The following is a 27,219-nucleotide window of genomic DNA, read 5'->3' as shown; positions in this document are numbered from 1 at the left end:
ATTGTTCTCTGCTCATGTAGAGTCCCTTTCCTTCTCTCATTTAATTTTAGCTCCCTTTCCTGCCCATCTCCGTCTCATCTCTGCCCATCCCGGCACGAGACGTTTTGGCTCTGCAAGCCCGCCCAATGGGTTTGGACCCTCAAGTGACTGTCAGATGTCTCAGATGCTCATCATCAGCCAATAAACAAACATATTTTGAGCAAGCACCATGCACAAAGTCCTGTACTTATTACAGACTTACAGATTATGGGGGCATCCAGCCCTCGGGAAGCTTCTAAACTGGGTTGGAGGGCAGATCATGAGAGTGACATAAGGCTCCCCAGGAATGACCTGTTTAACGTTGGACCCAAAGGTGGACTTCAGAGGCTCCCATGAACACCCCACAATTGCTTCCAAATTTCACATGTGCAGACATACATTGGGCGGGGCGGGGGTGAGTTTCATCAGCTTTACCCCAAAAAGTGAAGACTCTTTTATACGATCAGACTTTATGAAGGAGCACTCAGTGTAACCTGGATGGTCAGTCACTCGAGGCAGATCCTTGAAGCCGGGGACTCCCCGCAGGCCCCAGGGATGAACCTGAGACCCTAAGTCACCTCACCTGTCTCAGCCTCGGCAGAATGCAAACCTGGGAAAGGGCGATGATTGAAGCTTCCCAGAGTTTGTGACAGACTGTAAGGGTTGTTTGTTTGTTTGTTTGTTTGTTTTCCGGCTCCCTGTGTCTCCCCATACCTCAGTACAGTGCTTGACTCATATCACAGTGGACACTAATCACTATTTGACGAATGTGCAAGTTAACTGAAATAATAAACGTGAGAGGGCTTTGTAAGCAGCAGAGCATCTCTTCAGCAAAAGATACGTGTATTTTGTGCTTTGCAAACAGCCAGCCTGCATTGAGCATCTTCTCCCCTTGAAAGTGACCCTTTCGCCCTGTAATGGGATTCAAAGGGCCAGCACATCTGATGGAGTGTCTCTGGCCTGGCCGGATGAAGGATGGCCATGCCGACAACACTGACAAGATATGCAGTTGCCTGTGAGCCCAGAGGTGACCTCACTCGGCGCGGGCTTGGCCTCTTCACCCAGCCCCTGCTGACACACACACACACCTGCAGCCCCCCCGCCGCTCTCTGGGGCTGGGAAACCCCACGAGCTCCTCTGCTGTCCTCGTTTGCACTGGGAGGGGTGGGAGGCAAGTCCAGGAAGGGGGCATGGCAGAGGCCCCTGCGGTGGCCTGTGATGTCTCAGGACGGTAGAAACAAGTGAGTGCTCTTTTGTGGAACTTTCTGTATTCCAGCCTCCTATCCACAACTTCCCATCGGTGCCCACACTGAGAGAGAGCAGACCTTCTGCCCGTGTTTTCCTCCTGCGTGCCTTTCAGCTGCCAGATTGACTCACCAACACACGATCCCCCGAGGAACCTGGGTTGGTGGGAAGTGGGAAAGGTTTTTAAGAGGCATTGGGTGAAGGTGACCGGAGTTCTCAGAACACGTTAGGAAAGACGGAGGTGACTTCTCCACCTAACAGTCCCCCCTGCAGATGCGACCGAGGGAAGCGGAGCTGACAGAATAAGGTCCCGGCTAAGGATTAGGAGCCTGCACTCCAGATCCCCCGCTTAGAGACTCTGAGCGTGCCCCCTAATCACTCTGAGCTTCAGAAATTGGACCAGCACCAGTGAAAATTCATGGTGGTGCTTCAAGTGCACAAAGTTATACATGCCTGTTGTTATTCACGTGTACGTGAGCTCACCCACGACGCGCAGAGCCCTCGCCGTGTGCTGGGTACCTAAGACAGTCCTCACAACAGCCCTGTGGGACTGTAATGCTTTTCCGTCTTTGTGGATGAGGAGTCAGGGGCCCAGAAAGGGGAAGAACTTGCCCAGAGCCATGTAGCTAATATGTGTTCAGGCCTGTATTTAAGTTCAGGTCCATTTCCATTCTCCGTGAGCTTGTGGTTCTTTTCTCCTATACAGAAAAGGAAACTGTTTTGTCTCTTAAAATTGCCAATCTGCCCTCGCCGAGTGGTTCCGTTAGTTAGAGCGTCATCCCATATGCCAAAAGGCTGCGGGTTCGGTTCTTGGTCAGGGCATACACAGAAGGAAACTGATCCGTGTTTCTCTCTCTCTCCCTCTCTCTTTCTCAAATCAATAAACATATCCTCAGGTGAAGATTTAAAAAATTATTTCAGACCCCTCTGGCCTTTACTGTCTGTCATGGGCCAGGCCCCGCCCTCTCACCCGAGCCCTTCTTGCTATAAATAACATCATCTTGCTGGATTTTGTTTTGAGTTTGCTTACCGATTGGGCCTCTGGTGTTCCTGCTGGCCCTGCTGCCAGCTCACCTGCCCTGACCTCTGCGCACAGTGTGCACCAGCACCGACGGAGCACCTCTCTACACGCAGGCGCCTGCTCGGGGGAAGTGGGGAGAAGAAAGGCTATCCCCTCCCTCCCCCAGGCTCCGGAACACCCGTGTCCACACGAAAGCTACTGCCGCTGCCCTGACGGTGCTGGGGGGAGGGACAGCCACGTGTTATTGTGAATCCCCTCTTCTGGAAGCCACTGAGCATAGGTTTCCCAGGCAGACCCTTTGGAGAAACAACGATGCCACAGATCTTGATCCTGTCAACCATGACTGGGGCAGCAGCAGAGAGTGCAGACTCCTGGCCGGAGCCTTGCTCATCTCTTCCCTCCTTGGAGACAAGACAAAGAGTTACTAGTTTCACTTCAGAGACTGAAAAAGGAGATAGAGGGACTTCACTGGCCTAACATCCCTTAGTGAGTGGGTCACAGAATCAAAACCTTACGTCATCAGTCTCTGTGTGTCGCTGGGGCCTGGGCACCTCTGGGTTGTTGCTAACGCCGGCCGAGTGTCGGCTCTGCGCTCGGCACTGCCAGCAGGCAGCCGCAGCACAGGGCAGGCCCTGGGAGGGCTGACGCGCAGGGCGCCCCAGCCCCCTGCCCAGCCCCTCACTCCCAGACCCACAACCCGGCGCTGCTGCTTGGAGGAGAAATGGCGATACAGGGCGACTCCCCACTTCGGCGTCCCGCCTGAGACGCTGACCCCGCAGCCCACTCCCAAGGTGGGCCTCTCAGCGGGGAGACACATTCACAGGTGCTGCCAATTCTCCCAGCACCGGGAATCTACCCTACAATTAGGCAAGGGATAAATCAAAGCCCAACTTGGCTGATGACATTCGGGAGCCAGAAGTGACCCTTGCCACACATATAAATCCCAGCAGGCTGGCCAAGGGCCTTTGTCTGGTCAGGAGAGCTCGGGATTATCTGGCCCTCTTTGCTGATGTATGGAGTCCCTGGCTGTCGGAGTGTTTACTCACGGTTATCACCTCCATGCTTTGGCCATTATCAGAGGCAGGGCCGCCTGCCGGGGCCGGGGCTCGCACCCTCTCTATTACCACCTGTCATTGGCAGGGAGTGTGTGCTGACGCTGCCCAGCCCTGGCTGCCGCGGGGAGATAGTTTCTGACGGCTGATCAAAGAGGAGAAGCAAGGCCTGATAAAGAGTGTGCGCTGCGTGTACTTTTAACTTGGGGAAGCATTGGCATTTGCATTTTTTCCCCATCTTCCTGGTGCTGGCAGGAACCAAGCCCAATAAACGCGGTGGATTCGGTTACCTAATCGCTGGAGAAATGGTATGTGCTCAAAGCCACAGAGCACGGCTGTAATCTGCTTCCAAGAGAGAGGGGATGAAATAAGCTTTCACAGAAGACTTGCTGTATAATAAAGTCAAAGAATTTAACTTGAGACTTTGAAGTGATCTTGCGTGTAAAATCACATCTTGGCGTTCAGCAGAGCACCATGTTCTGGAATCTGGGAGCAGCTTCAAACTAAGGGAAGCTGTCTTTGCTGAAGGTGCTGTCACCCAGCTCCTATTGTACCCTGGTCCTTGGGCGGCCGGGAGGCAACAGCGGTGCAGCAGGATGAGTTCCACACCCAGCATCAGAGATCTGAGTTCTCTCTTTTCTTTTTCAATTACAATTTACATTGGTATTATTTTGTATTAGTGTCAGGTATACCTCATAGTGGTTAGGCAGTCATGTACTTTACAAAGCGTTCCCCCTGATATTTCCAGTGCCCACCTGGCACCATGCGTAGTTATTACATAGTAATAACAGATCTGAATTCTTGAACCAGGTCAGCCACAAACGTGCTGTTGGATTTTGCACCGTAAGTTCTCTGAGGTTCAAATGCAAAATGAGGAGGTGTGGTATAGGTAATAGAATATATTGGTTTAAAAAGGTGTTGTTTTTTTTTATTTTAAGCTCTGAGGAAGCCCTGTGGGAGCAGAGAAACGTAGAGGTGTTCTGGTTGAACTTGGGAAGGGGGGTTCCTTGCCCTTGACCTGGTTCCTGAGGCAGGACCTGGAGACTTCAGAGGGACTGTGTAGCTGCTCAGAGCACGGCTGGAAACCCCTCACCCGGCGACACGGAGGTCGTCTCCTGCAGAGAGGGCTGCGAGCTCTGAGGCAGAGGCAGCGCGTCTCGGTCTGCCCTGCACGTGCCGTCTCCGTGGCCTCTCCTTCCTCCGCCCCGGAGAGGAGCTGGGAGCTGGAAGGGCCCCTGGACGGGCAGGGAGTCGGTGGTGGGCAAACGGAGCGGCCTCTAACAGCTTGGACTCAGCGTCCGGTGTCCCCCGTGTGGCTGCAGGTACCTTCGACCGGAGCGTGACGCTGCTGGAGGTGTGCGGGAGCTGGCCCGAGGGCTTCGGGCTGCGGCACATGTCCTCCCTGGAGCACACCGAGGAGGGCCTTCGGGAGCGGCTCGCCGACGCCATGGCCGAGTCGCCTGGCCGGGACGTCGTGGGATCCGGAACAGGTAACGGTGGCCTCACACTTCTAGCCTCCCTCGGTCGCCACTGGCTCCTGCTGGTGTGGAGCTCCCCGAAGGAGAGGGTGCGTGTTCGTTTAAGCCGTTTGTTTCTTCGGTCGGCACTCTGGCCGCTGTCCCCTGTGGGCGTGTCTGGTGATGGGCAGCCCTGCATCGGGGGAGCTCCCGGCGGAACTGACCCCTCCCGGTGGGGTGATGCATTCAGAAATGTTGTAATGACACACGTGCGTTCTGTAAGCAGCTCCCAGAAGAACACCTTCTCTGGGGGGAGGGACAGCCTTGGGGTCTCTGAGGTTTTCAGCGGCCCTCAGGCACCGAGTGCTGGCAGCACCCCTGCCTCTGTCCTGCGGGAGGCTTTACAGATCGGCAGGTCCGCGGGGCCTGGCGCCTGCCACCTGGGAGGGAGCACGCGTGAGGCAGGCAGGGATGGTTTGGGCCTGCCGGGCCGCTGTCCTTCGTGCTGCCTTCCGCCCTTGTCTTGCCTCTGAGAAGGCCCAGCAGCTAGGGTCTGGGCGGCTTCTCTCGTCCAAAGAGCAGCCAGAAGGCATCCTTAGAGGACGGGTGGCCTCGCCCCAGCAAGCAGGCACATGTGTGCATGTGCACACGTGTGTGCACACACAGAGCGTGCACTTAGGAGAGGCCTCTGCCTCCACAGAGCCACCATGCAGCCCGCACCGGCTGCTCTCCCTTCCCCAAAGCCCCCCTTCATTCCGGATGTCTGGGCTGTCGGCCACTGCCCTGCCTGGCTTTAGCGCCTGAGGGAGACTGCCCCCCAGCCTTCCTCCCCGCTCCCTGGGGCTGGCGGGAACTCTGAGTGCAGGCCCTCCTGCCCTGATTTGTGTTCACTGTGAACCGCCCCACATGCCCACCTGGACAGTGCGTCCCGGAGAGGAGCACCCTGCAGCCCTGGGGCAGGAATCAGGACCAGCCAGACTCAGGGCCTAGGCACTTTGGGCAGGGCTGGAAGTGCCTGACGTGGTCACTTCCCGGCAGGTCCTCCTGGATACCAGGGGTCGGCAGCCCGGCTTCCCCCTCTCGCCTTCCCCATCCCAGTTAGTCCCTGTGCTCCTACGGGAAGAGGACAGAGACATTGTACGTACCGCTGTCCCCACAGCATAGAAGCGCCCTACCGGGCCCCTGGAGACAGCCGTCTTCCAGGACCAGCCCGTCTACACCCCTCCTTCCCTGGAAGGGAAGGAAGCTGCCAGAGCCACGCCCACGCCCTCGTGCCTTCACAGACACACGCGTGCACGCCGCCGCTCTCCCCCGTCGAAACACGCTGCAGCCTGAGGACAGTAGGCCATCTTGCCAACGTTCTCCCTGGGTCCACGGATGAGGAACAGCTCTGCTGTTTACTGGGGCTTTAACCCCATTTTCCTTGGAAGCCAGCCGAAGCGAGGAAAACTGCTCCCTCTCTGAGCCTAGCTCAGAGAACAGCCATTCCCTCCACCCCCACCCCCACCCCCACCCCCCGAGGCCCCTGGCCAGCCCCAGCTCCCACGAGCCAGGGCCTGGCGGCGCTGCACTCCCTCCCCGGGAGCCGCCCTTCCAGGGGCTGGAGCGGCGATGGGCCAGCTGTCCTCTGAGGCCGCTTGGGGCACCTCAGCGTCCTCCAGCAAGCAGATCCGAAGGTGCCTCCAGTCAGGGCCGGGGACTTCAGCCTGGCACAGGCAGCTAGTAACCTGAGTGAAATTGGCAGCGATTCATCTGCCGGACAGCTGAGGGATTCAGGAGAGACTTTGTGGCCTTAAGCAGGTTCACGAAATAAAAAAAAATGAGAGAGGAAATTAAAACGGCATGACCCATGGGTCAAAAAGTAGGAGACGCCCTTTTTGAGCAGAGGGATTTCATTTTCCTCCCCAACTGTCACCGAAAGGGATTCATCTGGTCGTCTGAATGTGTACTTTATTTTATTTTCTAAAACTCTGCCTCCATGTTAAAGGCTGGTGAGGAAAGCAGACACTGTAGAAGCTAACCTGCTTCCCTCTGCCATTGTCGAGAGTCCCTCTGCACATTTCAGAACCGCAGATAAAGCACCGGCCTGGTGGGGCAGCCCGGGGCCCTGAAAGGGCAGCCGAGCACACCCCTGCCAGGAGCGGCGTGCTGCCCCGAGATAGCCGGGGAGATGCAGGGCGGCGTGGGGGAGAAGTTCCAGCGAGTCACCCTTGGCCCGTGGCAGCCTCGCAGCCTCTTTCTCTCCCCAACCCTGCTTCTGCAGGTGGCTCATAGGATAGGATGACATCCAGCGCCTGCCCTCTTAGGGACACCGGGGCACCAGAGGTGACCAGTCGCTGTAGCCCTTCCAGGAAGCACTTGGTTCAATACAGCCCCCAGGACGGCCGGCCTCCCGTCCGGGTGGGAAGGGAGCATGCTCATGTGACCCCTGGCACTGCAGCCCGGTGGGCAGCGGGCCTCGCTCTCCTGCCGGTTTAGGTCACAATGTGCTGGTGAATGTTTAACTCCCAGCTCTCCAAAGGGAAGCAGGAAAGCCCTGATGTGTAGCATTTGAGGATTTCAGTCATGCAAAAACTCTTACTGGGGCCAATTTTGAGCCATCGACAGGATGCCAATCATTGAGCAGAATCCCTGAGAATGCGGCATCAACGTGCTGGCTTGCTGGTCACTCGAGTCCCCCACTGGTCAGCTGGCCCGCAGCACAGAACAGCTTCCCCCAGAGCCCAGCAAAGCCTTTTCAAACCCGACTGCTCAGAGTGGGCTGTGACCCAGCAGCACCACCGAGGCAGAATCTCAGACCCCATGTAGCCCTACTGAATCGGCACCTGCTTTGAACCAAGATCTTAACAAGAGTTCAAGTTTGAGGCGGTCTGTGTTAAAACGTGGTTCACCTCTGCGGCAGGTGTCAGCTCTGGCCTCCCTGCCGGCCGCTGGCCAGTTGTCTGACTAGATCACGTAAGCAGTTTGCGAGGCCAGCTCTAAACCGGCCAGGAGGCGCTCTTGCTAATATTGTCACAGCCCTGGCCCCTGTCCACGCTCCCACCGTCCCCATTCAGCAAACCTCCAAACTGGGGTCGGTCTCTCTCTGCCCTTACACTTCGGTTGCTCAGACCGGTGCCTCTGCAGACGTATGGCCTCTGTTCTCCAGTGAGCCCGGGCCGTCCCCCTGGGTGTCCCCGCTGCCCCTTCTGTTGTTGGTGTGCACCCATCTTCTGCAGCAGGAACCAGCGCTGTGAGCAGCGTCTGGCTGGGAGTGGGCGTGCGGCGACTGCTGAGCGAGTGGGTTCTGGTTCGACCTGGATGTGAGGAGTCCGGTCAGAGCCCTGCTCCCTGCCGTGGCCTATGGCCTGTTTTCATTCTCGCAGAGATACCCCAGATCTCCGGCCCTCTAAGAGTTTGTATTTTATGTTTGATATTTTTTTTCTGTATGATTGCTGATGATCTAGTATGACTTAATATGGTGTTTATTTAGTGTGGTGCATGAGCTCGGTCCATCATCTTGAAATCGGTCTCTTTCCTTCCTCGTGGCCACTATTGCCAACTTCCCGTGCCCGGCTCTCTCCCCACACCATCTGGTCTCTCACCGTCAGAAAATGGTGGCCGGCACTTGAGAAACCTCTTGATTTCTACACTCAGACCCTAAACGTCCCTGCAACCCCCTTCCCTCTCCTCCTGCCGCTGCCCCGAGACGGCCCGACCACAGCAGCTGCTAGCCAGTTTACCTCTGCTGTCCACACAGCCGCACTGCCCCCGCACTGGCCGAGCCACCCCCGCCCGCTCCGTGATCTCGGAGCGCCTGTTCCTCTCCCAGCATCATGCCTGCCCCCGGCCACTTCTCCGCCCCTGGCCTGGCCTGGCCTGCGGGCCCTGGGTGTGTTCCTCCAGGCCCCCTCTTGGCCCTCCGTCTTCTCCCCCAGTCAGTACAGAGCCACCTCCTCTGCTACTGTGGCCTCAAATGCCATCTCTGCACTGATAACTTCTGAATAATCTCCAAGTTGGCTTTCTCTCCTGACCTCCAGAACGATCTCAACAGGCACCTGCTGGCCCCTCCACATTTCCCACAGTCTGAACTCCTCTCCCCCGACCCCGTCATTCTCCAGGGCTCACCCTGCCCCGCCATGTGCGAAGCCCTTCGTGACCAGCTGCCGCCCTTTCTCCAGAGGCCTCACTGGCCGCTCGGCGAGCCCCGGCCCCACCCCGCTCCCCGAGGGTCCCCAGCACACGCGGTCTGCCCGCCAGGCGTCTGCACACACTCCCCCCCGCCCCCGCCCCCCACCTGGAATGCCGTCTCCCACAGCCCCTCCTCCCTCTGCCACCCTCTTCAGGATAACTTGACTCATTCCTGCTTAACAGACATTCCTTTCAAAATTGCCTTTTCTAGAGAAATAGAAATTTTAAAATAAGCAAAACATTTACCTTTTCCAGTTGTTTTGTATCTAGGTGAAGATATAACCTAATACAAAAAACATGTTGATAAACACCTGGGTACGCACTAAGTGCATTTTCTCTGTAGACTTTAACTCTTTCCGTCCCCGTTCAGCTGAACCCCGTCTTTGTCTCTTCTGGCCTTCACGTCCCCGAGCAAAAGCCTGACTCCCGCGGCCCGATCAGCTGTCCGCAGTGTTCTCAACACCTCTCTGGGGCGGGCCGCCTCCTTTTGCTGCCATTGACTCTTAAGAGCTCACTAAGTCAGTGCTCAAGGTCAAGGGGGACCATCTCTTCCCCGTGACTGTGGCTCCCGGCAGTCCGGGGGACGCCGTTTCGTTCCCTTCGCCGTCGCAGCATGGAGGCGGACAGCGGCTGCCCCTCCCCTCGTTCTGTCCAGAAGGAGTTGCTCGTGGGGACCGCCCTGTGGGCTCACTCTCTGCCTCTTCCCTTCTGTCAGAAGTACATTTCTTTTCTTACCCAAATCCAAAAAACTTTCACAAAACAATATTATAAGCAATGCATTCTAGTACTTTATATTTTCTTTTTTATTTTTTTGAAATGCGGTCCCATGCCACTAACTTGATTTCACGATACATCGATGAACTGGTATCTACAGTTTGGAAACCAGCACCGTAGTGTATCTGCTCAGTCCTCTGGGTTTTCCTGCATGTGTAGGAGGTCAGTTACTCAGCAGAAAAGGCTGTGAGATTGTTTTCAGCTGAAGCTCCTCCAAATTTTTCTGTCAGAAACTTCTTTTACTTATTGAAAGGGCTGTGAATTCTTCCCTTCTGAACAGTGAAAGCACATTTTGAACGCTGCACACCATTTTGAAGCGGTCAGGATGTCAGTGCGTTAGCGAACAACTGCCGTGTGCACGCGCACTGATAACATCCCCCATGTCGGGGCCGCAGGCACGGAGCTGTCCGCCAACGCTGGCCGCCACTGTGGGGGCTGGCCAGGTGTGCGCCCGGAACAAACCACCCGGCAGCGCGAGGCCCCTCCGTCCCGCCTCCAGACCCAGCCCTTCCCATGGACCTGGGAACTCCTGCCGGCCCCCTGCTGGGGCTCCGTTTCCAGGAGGGGCTGTGTGGGCCCCCTCCCTCCTCGAGGTGCCGCGTGATCGGTGACAAGAACTGCAGGCATCAGGGCAGTGCGTTCGTTGTCTTACCTCTTAGACCTCCCTACGCTCAGGCAAAGACTGCCATCTACGCCATTTAGCCAGTCACTGAGGTTCTTTTTTCTGCTTTACCTAAATGGGCCCTGGAATTTCCCTGCTTCTCCTGTGGTGCCTTTACAAAGGGCTTCTAGCGTCTTCTCTCGATGAGCTCCTCAGCGGCCCCACATTCCGTCTGTGGCAGCTGCAGGCAGGCAGGCTGCCTGCAGGCGCCACTGGTGCCCACCACCCTAGGGCGCACGGCGTGAGGGAGGAGTGAGACGTGGTTCCTACCCTCAGAGACATCGAAGTCCTGGAGGAGCCAACAGTGCTGACTGTGGGTCGGCTCCTCCCTGGCTGCTGTCCCCAGCTGCCCACTGGGGCCCACCTAAGTGCGCTGGACCGAGCAGAAATCCAGAGTGGTCCCCTGCCCACAGCCCAGGCTCTTTCCAGAACTTGAAATCTAAAGTACAAACTCCCCAGTAACAGAGGCCCCTGTGGCTGAGGCTGGCGAGGAGAGAACCAGTCCCACAGCACAGGGGCACCCAGACACAGAGCCCAGCGCCGCCCGCAGGCCACGGCACCCCAGCCGCAGTGGGAGGGAGCAGCTGCTCCGGGGGTGGGGGGTGGGGGGTGGCCGCGGCCGGGGTGGCGCTGTTGGTGTTGCTATTTGCGGCTCAGTTCAGTGTCAGATTGCCTGTTCCTGTCCACTCTCCACCGGCAGGAAAGGCCAAATCCGAGAGTCCTTGCCGCTCCGGCACCCAGCGGCCGCCCCTGGGAGGGACGAGTGCCGTGCTTCTCTGTGCGGTGGTGTCTGGAAGTCCTGGTCAGGGAACGGGGGAGGCCTGTGACCTTGGGCAGGTTCCTTCCCCTCTCCTGGTTCCCCTTCTTCTCTAACCCCAGGGGGATGGGAAACCGGTGAATCTAGTAAATGTTTACCTACTACACCTGCTGTGCCCTGGCCGCGGCACCCCTGCAGCAGGCACGCCGTGTACCTACGTACGTCCTCTCGTGGGCTCCTCTCGGCTCCGCAGCAATGGCCGCCGTCTCCCAAATGGCTTCTGTGCTGGGGCTCTGCGCTCGCCACACAGACGCCCTCTGACCCTCAGGTCACTGCCAGGGAGATACTCCTGTCTCCAACTTACAAAGAAGATCAGAGGAAAGGAAGTAAGATCTTAGCTCAGAGATATGGGATTAAAATGAGATATCGAGGGAGAGTTTCCAATTCTTGAGAGTTTCCAATTCCCATCGGTCTCAGCTGGGCACGTTCATGACTTCCACCCTTTCTTCAGCACTCAGGGGGACCCCCGGAAGAGGAGGGGCTCTCACCTGTGGGCCTGCTCTGACTCTCGTCCCGTCTCCCTACTTACAAAGCGCCCAGGCCCGTGTCTGCCTGCCCAGGCCCCTTGCGGTGACATTTCAAGTCTCGTACAGGCATTCATTCCTCACCTTCCTTTCCACGGTGATCACCCACTTCCCCTCCACAATAACCCTTATTCACATTTCACCACCTTCCTGCTTCATGCAAGCATTCTCACCTATCGGAATGATCCCACCATCCCCAGCACAGCATGCCTCGCTCACCTGACTCTGTTCAAGCACCTGTGCCCTCCTGCTCTGCTCAGTCCCCCTTTTAGACCAAGTTCAAATCTCAGCTCCTCCGAGAAGCTTTCTCTGACCACACAGCGAGTGCCTTCTCTGCCTCCTCTGAGCTCCGGCACCACCTACTCTCAGGACAGTCAGCCCCGGACAAACAGTGCATGTGGCCTTTTCCATTAATGAGCAATGGCTGACTCCCTTCCACGTGCCCCTGCGGGGAGGCTCAGCTCTGGTGGTCCTCGCCCCTCCCCCCCCTCAGCCGACCTGCCCATACTGTGTGTCTCACCCAACCCAACTCCAGTTCCTCGGGCCGAGCTCGATTCGTCCTTGTCATCCCTGACCGCCAGCCTTCTCCTTGCCCAGCATCCAGTACTGGGATGCGAGCCAAGCTGAGCCCCAGTTGATGTTTGTTGAATGACTGGATGGGGTTTTGTGGCTCCTGCAAGGCAAAGGAGAGCCAGCCAGAGCAATGGGAAAAATTCCCGTGTTTAAAAGACACACATTACTTTCTGGCCGCTTCTCAAATCTGATTCGAGGTAGGTTTTCCCCTCTCATCTCTCTCCCCCCACCCCACCCCCACCCCACTTCTCCTCCGCACACTTTGTGTGGCCCAAAGTCTACTGTGAACGTTTTCGCCAGAGCATGCTGATTTCTGTCAACAAGAAGGCAGTGCCGGTGCGACTCCATCGGTGAACCTTGGGGGTCCCCTTCACAGCTGTTGCCCACCCCAGAGGCGGGACCGCCTGGGGGAGACGTGTGCGCCTGGACAGGAGGGCAGGGAGGGCTGATGGGACCCCAGATAAGGGCCCTTTTCTGGAGACACTAACGTAGGTAAATGGTTAACAAAAGGGAGGACTTCTCTCTGTTCTCCCTTCTCTGCCAGAGAATTCACCTTTAACCATTGACCTTTCTGTGAGGTGTCAGATCTGAACACAGCTGAACGCGGTCATGGATGGTTAAATACCCATCGTTCCCTCCTGCCCGCCTCTGCCCCCTGCCTCCTCGGAAGGTGGTCTGAGGTATGCGGACCACCCCCTAGATCTGATGGCTGCCAACAGAGGAAAGACACACATACACACAGAAAACGAACGTTGAAAACAGCCCTCTGACCCTTTAGGGATCTACAGCCGCACCTTTAAAGCAAAAGAGAACTCTGTGGGAAGAAGGCCAGGCTGGGCCAGTCTGGGCCGGGCCAACAGAAGGAGGCACTTCCCAGCCCGCACTCCAGAATCAGCCGTCCAGCCTCTGACATTCGGTGACTTCTTCCTGCTTTCTTTGTCCCCACCCCCCCGCCCCCAGGGACCTGCAGGCCCACCACATGTGACATTTGTAAATGTACTGGCAGAGTCCCCCAACACCAGGCTTCACAGACCCTCCTCCCTGACTCCCCCCACATGTGTTTTATGTAGTGGAGCTGAATGGCTCGTGATTTCACCCTTCCTTGTGCTTAATTGAGTTTGGGGAGAACCGACATCCAGTTGCTTCATTTGTTTAGGATGCTTTTTCCACTCCGGGCCCCCCGCACTCATTTTACAGGCGTGTTCCCATCATCTCCAGGCTCCAGTTGGCCAGGACCGGCGTGACATCCCCGCTTTGATGTGTGTGACTGGTGCAGGCCTTAGGGGTAGTGGGGGAAGCTGAGCCTACCAGCGTCTCCGCCTCCATCTGGGCATGGGCTGGGTTCTTGGAAGGCTTGGAGAGTCTTTGGTTTCATACTTTATTCATCCCCTGAGCCACTAAGAGCTGAATATGTGCATACAGTTCATGCATTTGAGCACGTCTTCGTGATCCTTGTCTAAGCAGCCCAGCCACGCTGCCAAGTGGCTTTGAACTTCAGGCCTGGCTTCTACATCCAAGAGGTGGAAGAAAACCTGAGGGCCTACCCAAGATGCTGGCTGTACCTCCCCATCCCTCGCTCTCCCAGCCCTGCAAGGCGGGTGGGCCGCAGGCACTCAGGAGGCAGGCGTGGGCCGGGGAGGGGGTGGGGGCGGGGTGCAGCAGGGAATAGAGGGAGGGATGATACCGGTTTCACCCAGTGAGAACTATGCAAAACCCTGGAGGTGCTGTGCCTGGGAACAGACCTCGAACACCCCCTGCAAACCCTCAGTGGTCAGACCAGATCTCGATGTCTACTCCCTTTGATCTTTGCTTGCTGCTCTCTTAAAGGTCCTTGTTGTGATCCTCTTTAAAGAAATATTTTATTTTCAATGCAGACACAGCCCTTGACGTAGCAGTAAAAACCATCACCCCTGAGAGACACATGGCTGTGAAGTGTGTTGGTATGTAACTTCCTGTCCTTGCCGAAGTTCAAGGCTTCGTCCCACTGCTCTTTTGGTCCCTCAAGAGGCACTGGAGTCAGGGCAGGGTCAGCTAAGACGGGAGACACCTCCTGGCAATGGGACCGGCGGGTCTGGGAGGGGAGTACTCGCTGTTCTTCACCCAACAAGAGTTTCTTTGAGAACCTCACTCCCTGCCCCCCACCTTTAAGATGGAAGTCAAATTTTCGGATTCTGCTGTGCAGAGCAGAGAGGTCACTAGGCTCTAATGCATTTACCATTGACTGCCCCTCTTGTAGTGCGTCTATTAGTGAGTAATTTGATTTGTACCTATTCATTTGCAGTCCCTGCAGGAGCCTGGAGCTGGCCCCTAGTATAATTGGTGCTGTCTCTATTTTTACATCATTAGATTAGCCCCGACTCCTGGCCACTTGTTGTCTGCGCTTGTCTGTCCATTTATACAACCTAATGTAACACAAAATTCATTACTGATCACATTACTTTCAACTCTGAAGCCAGCCCTGTGATAAACATTTGGTTAACCCCTTCCTGCCCACGGGAGGGCTGACAGAACAAATGCACTTCCACTCGACAGGCAAATCAATATCTTAATACACCAAAGTGGAATTGCATTTCTAGATTTGTTATTCCTCCTGGAGGAGCAAATGGACAGGCTCTGCGGAGCTGGTGGGATTGAATAATGAATAGAGCCCCGGCACCAGCAGCCAGTCTGGGAGCAGAGCACAAAGGCCGCCCGGCACCCGCCCTGCTTTTTCCCCTGGACGGGCGGCACCGCAGCAATCAATCGAGGCCTGGGCTCCTCCGCCCGCCACGGAGTGTGGGGTCGAGGGTGCGGGCTGGGCCCGACGGGGGCAACAGAGACCTTGGCCCCACCGCCATTCTCTCTGCCAGCCTCGGCCCGGGGCAGCTGGACCACGAGTGGGGTTAGTTTCCTCAAACCTCCTTTACTGATACGAAGGTACCGGGCTCGCGGGCCACGCCACCAAGAAATTAAATTAAACCCATGACTAAGTTGAAGTTGACCACTTGGAACCAGACGCACAAAAGGACTCCTGGCTCGAGCCAGGTCGGTGGTGCTGGGCGTGGCCGGTTCACACCAGCGCCTGCGCGTGCGCCCGCCCCTGCGCTAGCAGAGCGTTCTTCGGCACGGAAATGCCGCGGGCACCCCCGAGTGCTCTCCCGTCCTGTGGCAGGGACGCTGGGGAGCAGCAGGGGGGACTCGGGCACGGGAGCTGGCCACGGTTCTTAAAGGGGCCCCCCGCACGGCTCTGTTTAATCGAGAAGGTCCCCCCCACCCGCACCCTGGTTCTCCCCGCCCCAGCCCCCGCGGGTCCCTGGGGAGCATCTACACCCACTGCAAGTCATTAACTCGCAGGACAGTTTGTTTCTGAAGGAAAAATGCCCTGACTTATTAAGAAACTCTCATAAAGCCTGTACTACAATAATTAGAAAAATAGGCATAGAGGAAGTAGAATGGAACCCATTACCACGAGAGCCATAAATCCCCAAGTATAAAAACAAGCCATAAACAAGATACTCAGTTGGGAATGGAAGCTGGAAAAAGCTGCCCGTGTCGGGGACGTTCTGGAGGCTGCGAAGAAGCGCGGGGCTCCCTCTCCCTCCTCCCAGGACTGCACCTCGCTGCCCCTTCACTGGCTCAGCGCCCCCCCTCAGGCCAGGACTGACCAGCAGCCCTGAGGACACGGGGGTCCGAGGGACTCCCTGAGCCGGCTGATGCTGCTCTCGGCCTCCCCCTCCATTCCTCCCGTGTTTCTAATGCCTCCCCTCCCAGATTCGTGGGGGGCAGGGGGGAGGTTGCAAGTTGAGATGGCAGAGATGGGGGCTTGTCCCCCGCCACTCTGACTGTGGGAAGCTCCATTCCCCACTGAGGGTCTATAGACCTGGACCAGAGTTTCCAGAGTTCTAACTCCAAGTGCTTCCTGCTATGAGGGACGAGGAGGAGGGGGTCTCGGCAGGGTGTTACAGGAGGCCTCCCATCGAGGCGGTGGCAGGGGGACACTGGTGTGTCACTGAGAAGAGCCCGGTGCAGCAGCTGTCCCCGCAGGGCCGCCCCCCTCCCAGCCCCCGGCCCACGGTGCAGGATCACACTCAGTGGTGAGCCCGCTGTTTGGGCACAGCTGTGACTCCTCTCAGGTGAGCGAGTGGGCCGGGAAGGGGGAGGGGCTCTGTGGGTCCCCCACGGGGCCCCAGCCCAGCAGCTCCAGAGCACAGATCAGAGTCCGGCGGCTGCCTCTGCAGGGCAGGGCAGACCAGTGACAGGGAGGAGAGTGTGTCGGCTGGTGGAAGGAGACTTTGATTTCTTAACCTTGATGGAAAGTGGGGAAAGCCACATCTTACCAAACTCTTCCGCTGCATCATAGAGAATTTAATTACGTTTGGACATTTGAATGAGAACCAGATGTGGCTCTGGCCCGGCGGGCCGGCCGCGTCTCTCCTGTGGTCTGCAGGCCGCTGTGCCGGCACGGAGACCTGGAGGGCAGCTCGGGAGGGCCCGCCTGGGAGCTGGGCGGCGTCGACCGAGCTTCAAGGCTGGACTTTAGGAAATGGGGAGGTCAAGGCCAGCTGCCAGACACCTGGTTCCACGGGAGAGTTTCCAAGCCCTGTCTCTTCATAGCCATGCTGAGTGGGCATGTTTGTGGGCCCTCCCTGGGACCCAGCCCCGTCCGTCTCTCACACACACACACACACACACACACACACAGAAGTGAAGTCGCAGCACCTGGACAGGCATTCTCTATCACCAAAGACAGAGCGCCGTGCTGCCCAGCCCTGAGCCTGCCTTAGATGGCGTCTGCTGAGCCTCCGCGCCCAGTGTGGTGCCCAGGACCTGGAGCTGGAAGGCCATCCGGCCCTCCTGGGGGAGGGGCTCTTCTCACTCGGGGCCTCTGCCTTCAGGTACACCTGAGACGGGCAGAGGTGCAGTGGGTTTTCCAACCAGGAGGCCACTGCAATCACAGGGGTCTCTGCGCGTGTTCCTTGCGTGCTCTGCTTCTTGAAGCCCCTTCCCATCCTCTTCCCCGGAGGGAGAGCCTCACACACCTAGTGAGGCGGCCAGGGCGGCCCTCCCCGCCTGGTGACGGACGATGAAGCAGATGAGAAGTGAGGTGACTCGCCCAGGTCACTCAGCACGTCTGCGGCAGCACCAGCGCGAGCGAGTTCTCTGCCTCCTGCCCCATCCCCTCCTCGCGCCGTCTGCAGGGAGTTTCGGCTCCGAGCTGCTCCTACATCTGGCTGATCTTAAGCATGGCTTCAGCCAGACTTATCAAAAAATACCTCACAACCAGGGAAACGTGAACCAGGTCTGCTCAGCCTTGGCTGTCCCCGTGTGTAATGCGTTGTGACAGGCCGTACTCTGACTCGGTCGGGATTAAAGTTATATGGATAAAGTCACCCCGAGAGGGCCACTGCACCGGGGTGCTGCTCCAGGTCGTCTGGGTGGGTCATCCTGGCTCTTCTCCTTTGAGCCCAAGACTTGTGAGGGCCTGGGTAGCGGGGCTTCCTGGAGTGGGGTGTGCCAGCACTTCTGGTTCAAGTCCTTCCCCGCCTGGGATTGGCGTCCCACCGTAGCCGCTGTCGGAGGGGCCTGGGAAACGGCTCCAGCCCCCAACCAGGCCCGAGTACCCCCCTGCTAATGCCCTACCTGTGGTCATTGCTCGTCAGCTCTCCAAAGGCTGTGAAGGAGTTGAGCTGGGCGGAGTCGCTGTGCCCGGAACTCAGGTGCTCCGTTCCCACTCCCATCACACACACACACAGAGCCAGGGCCGGTGGGGGAGGGGTACAGGGTGCGAAGGGACGGGGTGGGCGTGGAGGACGGGGAAGGCCACGTGGTCTTGGCCTCATTCTGTGATGGTTCTGGGTCTCGGCACCTGCAGGGGTGAGGACGGAGAGCTGGGCCAGGAGGAGGGAGAGCACGTGTGTGGGAGCGCCGCGGGCCCGTGGGCTGCTGCCGGGCAGGAAGGGGCGTGGCTGCGGGAAAGCTGCGGCACTCGCGCCAGTCGGGCGCTCCCAGGAACCCCGGCAGGGTGTGCAGTGGGACCCCCCGGGAGGGGGTGGCATGGGCAGGCCAGGCCTCGGTGCCCGGAGACAGCCAGGCCAGCACTTCACACCCACTCCCAGATGCCATCAGCCCAAAACAGGATAGCTGGTATCTGAATGCGGGGGAGCCTTTCCATCCTCCGCCCCTCAGCTTCCAGAAACTGCCTTCCTTCCTTCCTGCCTTCCACAGACTTGCTTGGGGAGGGACAGAAACCCCTGCTGGAGGGACAGGGGGATCCTTGGGAGGACCCAGCCCCCACCTCCCAAGCCCTCTGAGCTGGACAGAGAGGACCCTGGTCTGCCAGCCGTGCAGCCTGAGGCGGCCCTGCAGGGGAGCTAGAAGGGGTGGGTGGGTGTGTCTGAGTGTGAAGGAAGGCGAGGCCTCCCTGCAGGCTGCCTCCTTAACTGCTGCCCTTGTACCTCCGAAAGAGTGCCCCTGGGCAGAGGCTGGATCCAGCCCAGGGTGTGGACCCCACTGCCCTGCGGTGGGGGGCTCTAGAAGCATTCTCAGCCAGCTCCATCTCTGTCTCCCTGAACAGACCTCTGCCTCCCTTGGCCACACTGTGCAGGAGACAGTGGTCGTTTCAAGGCCCAGGACTGGTGCAGGACAAGCGGCCCATAGCTGTGTCCACCAGGGCCACCTCCTGGTGGGCCCCAGGAAGCTGCCCCTCCCACTGTGCCCTGCATTCCTGCCCCCACCTCCCCAGCCCTTCTATCTGCAAGCCCCAGCTTGCATGGCTGGTCCCAGGCCCTGTGGGCAGACCCCACTTGGGTCCATGTGCCGAACTTGCCAGCAGTCCTGCTGTGATCCCCTGGCCTCCTCTCCATATACCCCATCCAGGGAAGATGCTACAAGTCCCTAACCTCCTAGTCAGAGGACCCCACCCCCATCCCAACCAACTTCTGAGCCAGGAACACTCACAGCGGAAGGGGATTGGAACCCTTTGTGTTTGCAGACCTCCCCTGAGCCAGGCCCTGGGCAGCGTGGAGCTGTGGAGCCATTTGACAAGCTGCTCTGTGCCCCGGGACCGCCCACTCCCCTGGGTACCGCCGAGCCCAGCCCAAGCCAGGGGGTTAACCACAGGCCCTGTGGACGGGGAGAGCTGGGAGGTGGACGCAGGAGGGAAAAATCGATGCACGTCAACAGGGTTGGAAATTTATTTTCCAGCTTGGAAGAGGGTATTTACAAAGAGGCAAGGAGGGAAATAAAAAGCTATAAACACATATCTGCCATCTTCCTCCGTGGGCCATTTCTTGATTAAAAAGAATCTTCTGCAAGGCCCAGTGGAGGGCAGGCTGGTGGGGGCCTGGTTGCCCGAGACACCTGCTGGGAAGGGGAGCCACGGAGGGGCCCCAGGTGCCACGGATCATCACAGGCACTGACACAGTTGCAACAGAAACAGAACTCATATCTGCTGACTGGAAGCTGTACTTAGCGATGCAATCTACCTGCACTATTTAATTTGATTTTTACAACCACTCTATGAAACAGACCTTGTCACCCTCACAGGCAGGAAACTGAGGCACAGGGATGTTGGGTAACTTGCTTAAAGTTTCCCAGGTGGCGGGGGCCGGGGGGGGCCCGCGTGCCAGAGCTTGTGTTCTTATCCACTTCACTAAACCGCCTCCCCGGCCTGGGCGGACTCTGCCCCTCCTCCTTTCTCAGGCCCTTAATGGACGTGGGGGCGTTCTCCCTTCTCACTGCCAGAGTGGGCAGGCTGTGGGCGCAGGGCGAGACTGGGCCCTGAGGTCTAATCCTACTCCCACCGGGCCACTTGGGTGGTTAGCTTGGGACCGGGGTGTGTGGCTGCAGCCACGGCCCAATAAAGTGCTCCGCTAATCCCTTTAATGGGCAGCAGGGTGAGGCCCTAAGTGCCGAGCGGGGTGGCTGCAGCCGCTGAGCACACCAGCAGGGCCGGCAGTAGGTGCTGCTTCGGCTGTGCTGGGCGAAGTGTCCCTGTTCAGCCTGGAAGTTGAGCCAGGGGTCCCAGGGGCCTGCTTCCCAAACACACACACACACACACACACACACACACACACACACACACAGCACTGCCCTCTCGGACCCCGCCAGGTCCCAGAAACAGACCTCCTTCTGGGTCCCGAGACTTGGGCTCTCCACAGAGCTCCCCACCCCCTGAAGCCAGGGGGCTCCCCTCAGGTCTCTAGCCATCTGCCCCTACTGCCATCCGGCCTGGGGGAGGCCTGGAGGTGAAGCCAGAGTAAGACTTCACTGGTGACCGTCCACTGGGGTCTCCTGCCCAGCTCTCCTCAAGGCTCACTTAGGCCCTGTCCTTGGCATTTCCCCCTCCCCAGGGACTGGGGGACCATGATGCTTACTAAGGGATTGACTCATGAAAAGAGGCCATTCAGTCTGTCCCCAGAAGCCCCTGCCCACCAGTGCCCACCGCAGCTCCGGGAGCCAGGGTCTGGTGCCCCTGCCTTTGCAGAGGGGCCGCAGCGGCCCGCCATGGGATGGGGGAGAGGGGCGATGGCAGCCTGAACGGCCTCGGGCAGGCTCCTCATTCTGGGTGGCCCAGCCCCGGAGTGGGGCAGCGTGTGTGGGCAGCCTCGCTCCTGCCTCCACGCCTAGACTGAGAATGACTTCTCCCTGGGTCGGCCTTGGCATATGTGCCCAGGTAGTCAGGGTCACCCCTCCCCAACTAGGTCGGCTACCTTTCTCTGACTTTGAATGTGGCCAGGCACCGTGCAGAGCCGGGCCGCAGAAGGATCGAGCTCTCCTGTTCTTTGCTTGTTTCACGAGCGCCAAGGCCCCCCTTTTTAGTCGCCGCTCATTCCATTGTCCCCACAGCCCTGTGGCTTGCCCATCCTGGCCCATGGCCTGGCAGGCCCCTTTCCAATGAGGGCCAGCAGGGGACAGGTGAACACAGCCAGCGGTGGCCTTGGGAGCCAGTCTGAGTGGTGCCCGGAGTTGCCACCATGTCCGCCCTGGGCCTGCACCAGCAGCGGCTGTCTCTCGTGAGGACAGCGTACCTGGGGCCCGTGACCTCCTACTCTCCCTTGCTTTTGCCGTCCGCAAGGCGGGGCGGCCAGCAGCCGCCTCCTGGGTGCAGAGCGACACTGGAAGATATGAGGTCACCCTAAGGTGATCTTCTGTCTGTGTTCAGCCACTCACCTGGGAGCTACTGCTCAACCCCGGCCTCGCTGTGAGGCCTGGACCACAGCCTCTTCCAGAGCAGGCTTTTCTCCACCGGCCAGAACCGACCTCCTTTCACTGGGCGGGGACGCTGCTGGCGATGCGTTCTCAGCTCCCCACCACGGAGCCCCCGCTTGCTCTCCTGCAGCCTCGGCGGGTTCCTGGTGGGCTTCCCTCGCGAGGCCACCTCAGCTGCGGGAAAGCTGCCCAGACCTGGGAGTCTTGGGAGAGGGGGAAGGGGGGCCGCCAGAAGCTTCTAGAAGTGGGGCCACTGAGTCAGGCGCCAGAGTGGTCCCTGGAAACCCTGCAGCCCGTCTCTGCCTCCGCCCCCCCCTCCCCCGGCAGCCCGCCTGCATGGGGCACCCCCCGGCACTGCATGGGCCAGAGGCCCCTCCTCTCCCCTCCCCTCGGCTGCTCCCGAGCTCCCTGTGTGGCTCCTCTCCCCCCGACGCTGAAGGGGGTCCCAGCTCTGTCACACCAGTTCCATCCCGAGACCCCCCCTGTCTGACTGGTCCCCACCCCCGACACACGCATGTCACTGTCTCCTGGACTGCAGAATTCTGCCGCAAGCTTACCCTCCCCCCAGAGTGACGCCCCGCACCTCCCTGCACCCCACCACCTGCTTGCAGAGGTCGGTGTACTTCTTGATCGCTGTCCGTATCTTTTCCAAAAAGATTCCTCAATGCTTTTCTTTTCACAAGGGAAAAAAAAAGGAAAAAAAAAACAATGCCAACAGCCCAGCGTCCGCGAGCAACCCAACAGTAACAGAGCATGTGCTCGGGATGGAGGAAGGTAAGGCCACACGTTTCCATTTGCCGCTTGCTGCTCGGGCTGGGCGGCCGGGTGCCTCTGAGGGGGGGCGTGCGCGCCTCTCCCCCGAGTCCACACACGCGCTTGTGTCTCAGTGAGGAGGAGAGAAAGGGGTTGGGCAGAGGCTTGTAGAAGAGTGGCTGGGACCAGCCAGTCCCCGGTTCTCGTACTAGTAGTTCACACTGGAGAAACCACCCCCACCTCTCCTTGCCACATCATTCATTCACTCACTCGCTCACTCACTCACTCACTCACTCACTCTAGCAGTGTTTTCTGCACGCCAGCTGTTTCCCAGGCTCTGTGGTTGGCCCTGGGGATAGAGAGATGAGGCACAGAACAGGCCCCCGAGGGCCCCCGACCTGGATGGGGACGTGCATGTGGGCAGGCCGTGCACCCTGTGTGAGGGTCTGCGGCGGGAGCCAGTACAGAGAGCAGCGAAGCCCGGCGGGCTCTGCCAGGGCCGCCGGACAGGCTCACAGCGCAGTGGACGCCGCTGAGCTTCGGAAGATGAGCGGGCGTTCTGGGGACCGGGAGAGCGTCATGGGCCCGGGCACAGGGGCCTAAAGCAGCCTGGAGAGATCTAACAACCACTCAAGTCCGTTACTTTGGTTCCTCACATTCAGTAACAAGTGACATTAGTGAGGTGGGTCCGGGGCAGGTCATGGAAGGCATTTATCGTGCCGAGGTGTTTAGACCGTATCCTGGGGACTATTAGGAGTCAGCGGTTTTTACGCAGAGAGAAAGCAAGACCGGGTTTGCGCTGCACACGGACCACTCTGGCTTTGGTGTGGTGGTGGGGGGGGTGCAGAGGGGGGTCTGGGGGTCAGGAGGTGGATGGGGAGCTCTTAAAGTTACCCAGGTGGGGAGTGCAGGCCTAACCGGGCGGTGGCATGGGAATGGGGAGGAGGGAAGAGGCTGGGGAGACCCACGGGAGAGGAAGCCAGTGGGGCCTGGGTTGGGAGCAGCCTGCCCGCCCCCGCCATGCCCGGGCTGACCGGTGAAGGGGAGATGTGAGCAGGGCAGCTTAGGCTACACCCGGCCCCCTAAGGCCGCAAACTCATCTCGTCCCCGCCCTGTCACTCGATGGGCCAAGGTGCGTCCGCTCAGGCTTGTGGGGTGGGGTCACTGAGGCTGCTGGCGGGGCGGCTGGGGGCCTGTGCCCAGGGCCATGGGGGTGCCATGCTCGGACCTGGGGTCCCATCTCCTCAGCTTCCTTGGCAATGTGGGTGTGTCGGTGGCACTTTGCATCAAGAACGCTGGACCTGTACCCCAGCTCTGGAAAGGGGCCAACCTCCCCCATTCCGGTGGCCTTCCCTGCTCCTTCACCTGGGGCTTTCTTCCTTGGGCCTGGTGTCCAGACCCTAAGGAAGCCCCTGCTTTTCTTGCTACTACTGCCAGTGCTCCTCTCTCCTGCCCTCCTGGCCCTGCTGTCAGCGCCCCCTAGTGCCGGGATGGCCGTGCATGAGGGCAGGGGCCTCAGAGATCTCTCTCAGACCCCTCTGCTTGCTTGTGGGGAAGGAGCGATGGAGTGAGCTTTCTTGGAGTCCGAAGCTTCCTCGTAGAAGTCCCAGGGTCTCTTCTTTACTTTCCCATCCTAACCCTCTGTTGGCACAAGGGCCGATACTCCCAAATTAGGGTGAGTCTGAAGATGGCCAAGGACGAAGGGAGCCCACGCGGTGATCTTGTCTTCTGTCCATATCTAACTTGCCCTTACGCCTCCCCGGATCGGGCCCCACGGGGCAGCCAGTGGCTCTGGGAGACCAGAGACCATCGTCAGGCCCACAGCCTGTGTGTGCAGTTCCCTGCCCGCACGCCCCTATCTGCTGAGAGGTTCTGGGGTCAGAGCCTGAGGGCCCCTCCCATCTGGGCCCAGGAGCCTGCTCTGGGGGGGCAGCACCGACTCCCCCACCCCATTCTTCGGCTGCTGCTGTTGGGCAGCCTCAGTGCTTCCTGGGTAGCCTGTAGCGAGTGGGGATCACTGGTCAGTTCCTGGCTGGCCGGTAGCGGCCCGCCCAGGTGTCAAGGCTGTGACCCACTCCGTAACCAGAGCCGGCTGTGCTGCATGCGCGTGGGGGCAGGGGCCTGAGAGTGGGCGCAGGCTGGAGGTAAAGTCTCAAGCCAGAACAGACAAGTGGAGCATTCGGACACGCCTCGCCGTTTCAAATGACTGCTTTGAGGTCCTGAGCTCCCGAGGCAGACGAGCGAGACCCCTCGGTCCAAGACAGTTGTGCTTGGAGGAGGAGTGCCTGCGGACCCCCACATCATGGCTGGGGACAGCCCCCGGGGTTCTGCCCAGGGATGTGTATGACAAGCTCTGAGGGACTGAAGGGGACAGGAACTGGCTACTTGCAAAAAGCCAAGAAATAATTCCTCTTTCCTTGCACTCAGCCTCCAGGGAAGTCTGTTCGTGACCCACCACCCCAGCACCTGTCTTAGGGCAAGAGAGGCTGGGCAGCTAAGTAAGGTGCCCACAGCTGAACGAGTTGAAACCAGCTGCAGTACCCAGGACGGCAGCACGGCTGTGGCAGGCAGAGCAGGGGAAGAGGTGGAGGAGGGGCCAGGAGCCCCCCTGCCTGCTTCGGGGGCACAGGCTGCCTCTGAGCATGTGCCTTGCGGGGGGCTCCAGGAGACCTGGGGGCTGAGCAGGAGGAGGAAAGGTAGCACTCCAGGCAGGGAGGGACCCCGTCTCCATTGGAATAGGCCCCTCTCAGACCAGGCACTCCCGCCTGCCGGGAAACAGGACACCTTGCAGGAGGGGCCGAGGATGGACCAGGGCCTGGACAGCAGGCGGCTTGTGCGGGTGAGGACAAGCGAGCAAGCGAGTGGCGGAGCCAGGGTGGAGCTCCGCGGTGGGGGAGGGGAGGTGGGGACGGGCCAGGCCGGGGAGCTGCGGTCCTCCTCGTGCCCTGGCCCCTTGCCTCCTGCCCGGCCTGCAGGTCCAGGCTGGGAGCCACTCGGGGAGTTGCGGGGAGGCGGGGACAGGCTGACTGTGCGCGACTGTGTGTGCAGGCGTGGGCGTGTGTCCACCGTGTGGCCCAGGCAAGTCATCAAGGTGTCCATACTTCTGGCCCAAAGGGGTTCTCACAGTGAGGGAACAGCCGGGGCCTGGCAGCCAAGGGAGCCCCTCCCTCCTCCGCTGAGCCTCCCCGTGACCTGAACTGCCACCTGTCCCATCTGGGGAGCATGGGGGACCCCCAGTGACAGATGCAAATGGACCCAGATGGGCACCTGCGGATGGGCAGCCCCGCCCAGGGTGTGCCCCTCCCGCCCCAGACTGCACTCTGACCGGCCTGGCCCTCTTGTCTTGCAGAGCTACAGCGAGAGGGAAGCATCGAGACACTGAGTAACAGCTCAGGTTCCACGAGCGGCAGCATCCCAAGAAACTTTGATGGCTACCGGTCTCCACTGCCCACCAATGAGAGTCAGCCCCTCAGCCTCTTTCCCACCAGCTTCTCGTAGGTACCAGCTACCTGCCTCCCGCTGGCCGGCCCACTCACCTGCTGGAGAAAGAAGGAAGAGCACCCCTCCGACCTTCCCCGAGCTCAGTGATAACAGCCACCCACCCTCCCTGGCTTGAGAAGAGACCCTTCTCCAAAGGCCCTCGGTGCGCCCTGGCCCCGTCAGCCGGGCTGTGGCCGAGAGAGACTGCAGAAGCTCCGTCCTCTCCTCTGTTTGCACACAATGTCCTGCATTGGATCTGCTTTTGTATCTTCTGACCGTACCCACGGGGCCTGCCTGCGGAGAGGGTGGATGGCCTGGCCAGGATGACTCTGGCCCTGATGGGCCAGCCCCAGCCCGCTCCTAGCCGTGGCTCACATGGCCCAGCTTCCCTGGGTGAACCTCCTCCTGGAGTCGGATGAACTGAGGCCCGGAGTATTAAGGAAGAAAAAAGAAAGGAGACGCCCCCTTCCTCTTTTCTTTCCCCTTTGGCTCATGGGAAGGATTTGTCTTTCTAGTTTGTAAGCCCTTTCACCCTGGTCCTGAACTGTTCAGTGAAGGAAACCGTGGTTACCAAGGCCTTGTCAAAAAGTGCACGTCCTGTCCAATAAACCGCACTGCAGTTGGTGTCCATCCCTGCGTTGCTGGGGTCAGGGTCCTCTCCAAGTGCCAAGCAGGTCCTGTGGGCCCGACCACGTATCCCTGCTTCCAACACTGCGGCCCTGGCACGTGTAGCCAAGCGGGGGGGGGCATCGAGGGGACAGGAAGGAGGAGAACATTTGCTTTGGAATCTGGGTGAGGCCTGATTTAAATCCATTCTCCAGCCTTCCTGCCTGCTCCAGAGCCAGGGAGCTCTGGGGCCACCGCAGGCCTGGCACTCCTTGGCTGTGGCAGTTAGGGCCAGACGTAGGCTGCCGGAGGGGGAGTGGGGGCAACCTGAGGAGGACCCTGGCCTTATCATCAGGGCAGGGCACCTTGTGATGGCCTCTCTTTTCAAGTTCAGAAGGCGGAAGGACAGTCGGATGAATGTGGGTCTCATGACCCCTGGCAGGCACCTTTGCTCCCCTGCCTCCTCGCGGTTCTGGACCTAAAGCAAAGGGCAGGACGGACGACACAGGGGCAGGCGCGCAAGAAGCGGTGTTGAGCAGGAAGGAGAGTGATGCTAGCCCTAGTTCCCACTCCCCTGAAGTCCCGGAAAGGCCTGGAGGACCAAAGGAAACCCTCTGAGCCAGGCGTGGTTTGGGATAAAGTTTAATGTAACGGCTGCAGCAGAGTTGAGTTCACAAACAAGCAGGCCTCCCCACCAACTGTCCTGCAGGAGCTGGGGCAGCGCCCGGGGCCCTGCCCCCTCACATGCACCCCATCCAACCCTGGCACCCGAGGCGAGATTTAATCTTCAGTTCCCTTCACCTGATCAGTTGGGCATGTTAGGAGAGGGGGACCGGAATCACACTAGGCTCTGTAGGCCCTGCACAGGGTGGCTACAGC

The 27,219-nt window shown here is 59.2% G+C and overlaps 1 protein-coding gene across 5 annotated transcripts in view; it reads left to right on the top strand.

The window, feature by feature from the left end:
- The window catches only part of BCAS3 (BCAS3 microtubule associated cell migration factor), a 485,527-nt gene extending 459,163 nt beyond the window's left edge, over window positions 1-26,364 (top strand). For 2 of the 5 annotated variants that reach the window (XM_045836907.1, XM_045836906.1), the window contains exons 23-24: window positions 4,659-4,826; window positions 25,604-26,364. In XM_045836907.1, coding sequence (XP_045692863.1) covers window positions 4,659-4,826; window positions 25,604-25,752 — 317 coding nt within the window. In that variant the 3' untranslated portion in view covers window positions 25,753-26,364. Of the gene's footprint in view, window positions 1-4,658; window positions 4,827-14,186; window positions 14,253-22,184; window positions 22,276-25,603 lie in introns of all 5 variants that reach the window. The other 3 variants (XM_045836905.1, XM_045836908.1, XM_045836904.1) reach the window with 3 other exon arrangements.
- The last annotated feature ends 855 nt before the right edge of the window (window positions 26,365-27,219 follow it).

The sequence above is a fragment of the Phyllostomus hastatus genome, unplaced genomic scaffold (genome assembly GCF_019186645.2).
Source record: "Phyllostomus hastatus isolate PE091 unplaced genomic scaffold, TTU_PhHast_1.1 phas_contig_210, whole genome shotgun sequence".
Classification (NCBI taxonomy): Eukaryota; Metazoa; Chordata; class Mammalia; order Chiroptera; family Phyllostomidae; genus Phyllostomus; species Phyllostomus hastatus.
Note: the sequence above shows the minus strand (reverse complement) of the source record. Positions and strands in the feature narration are given on the sequence as shown.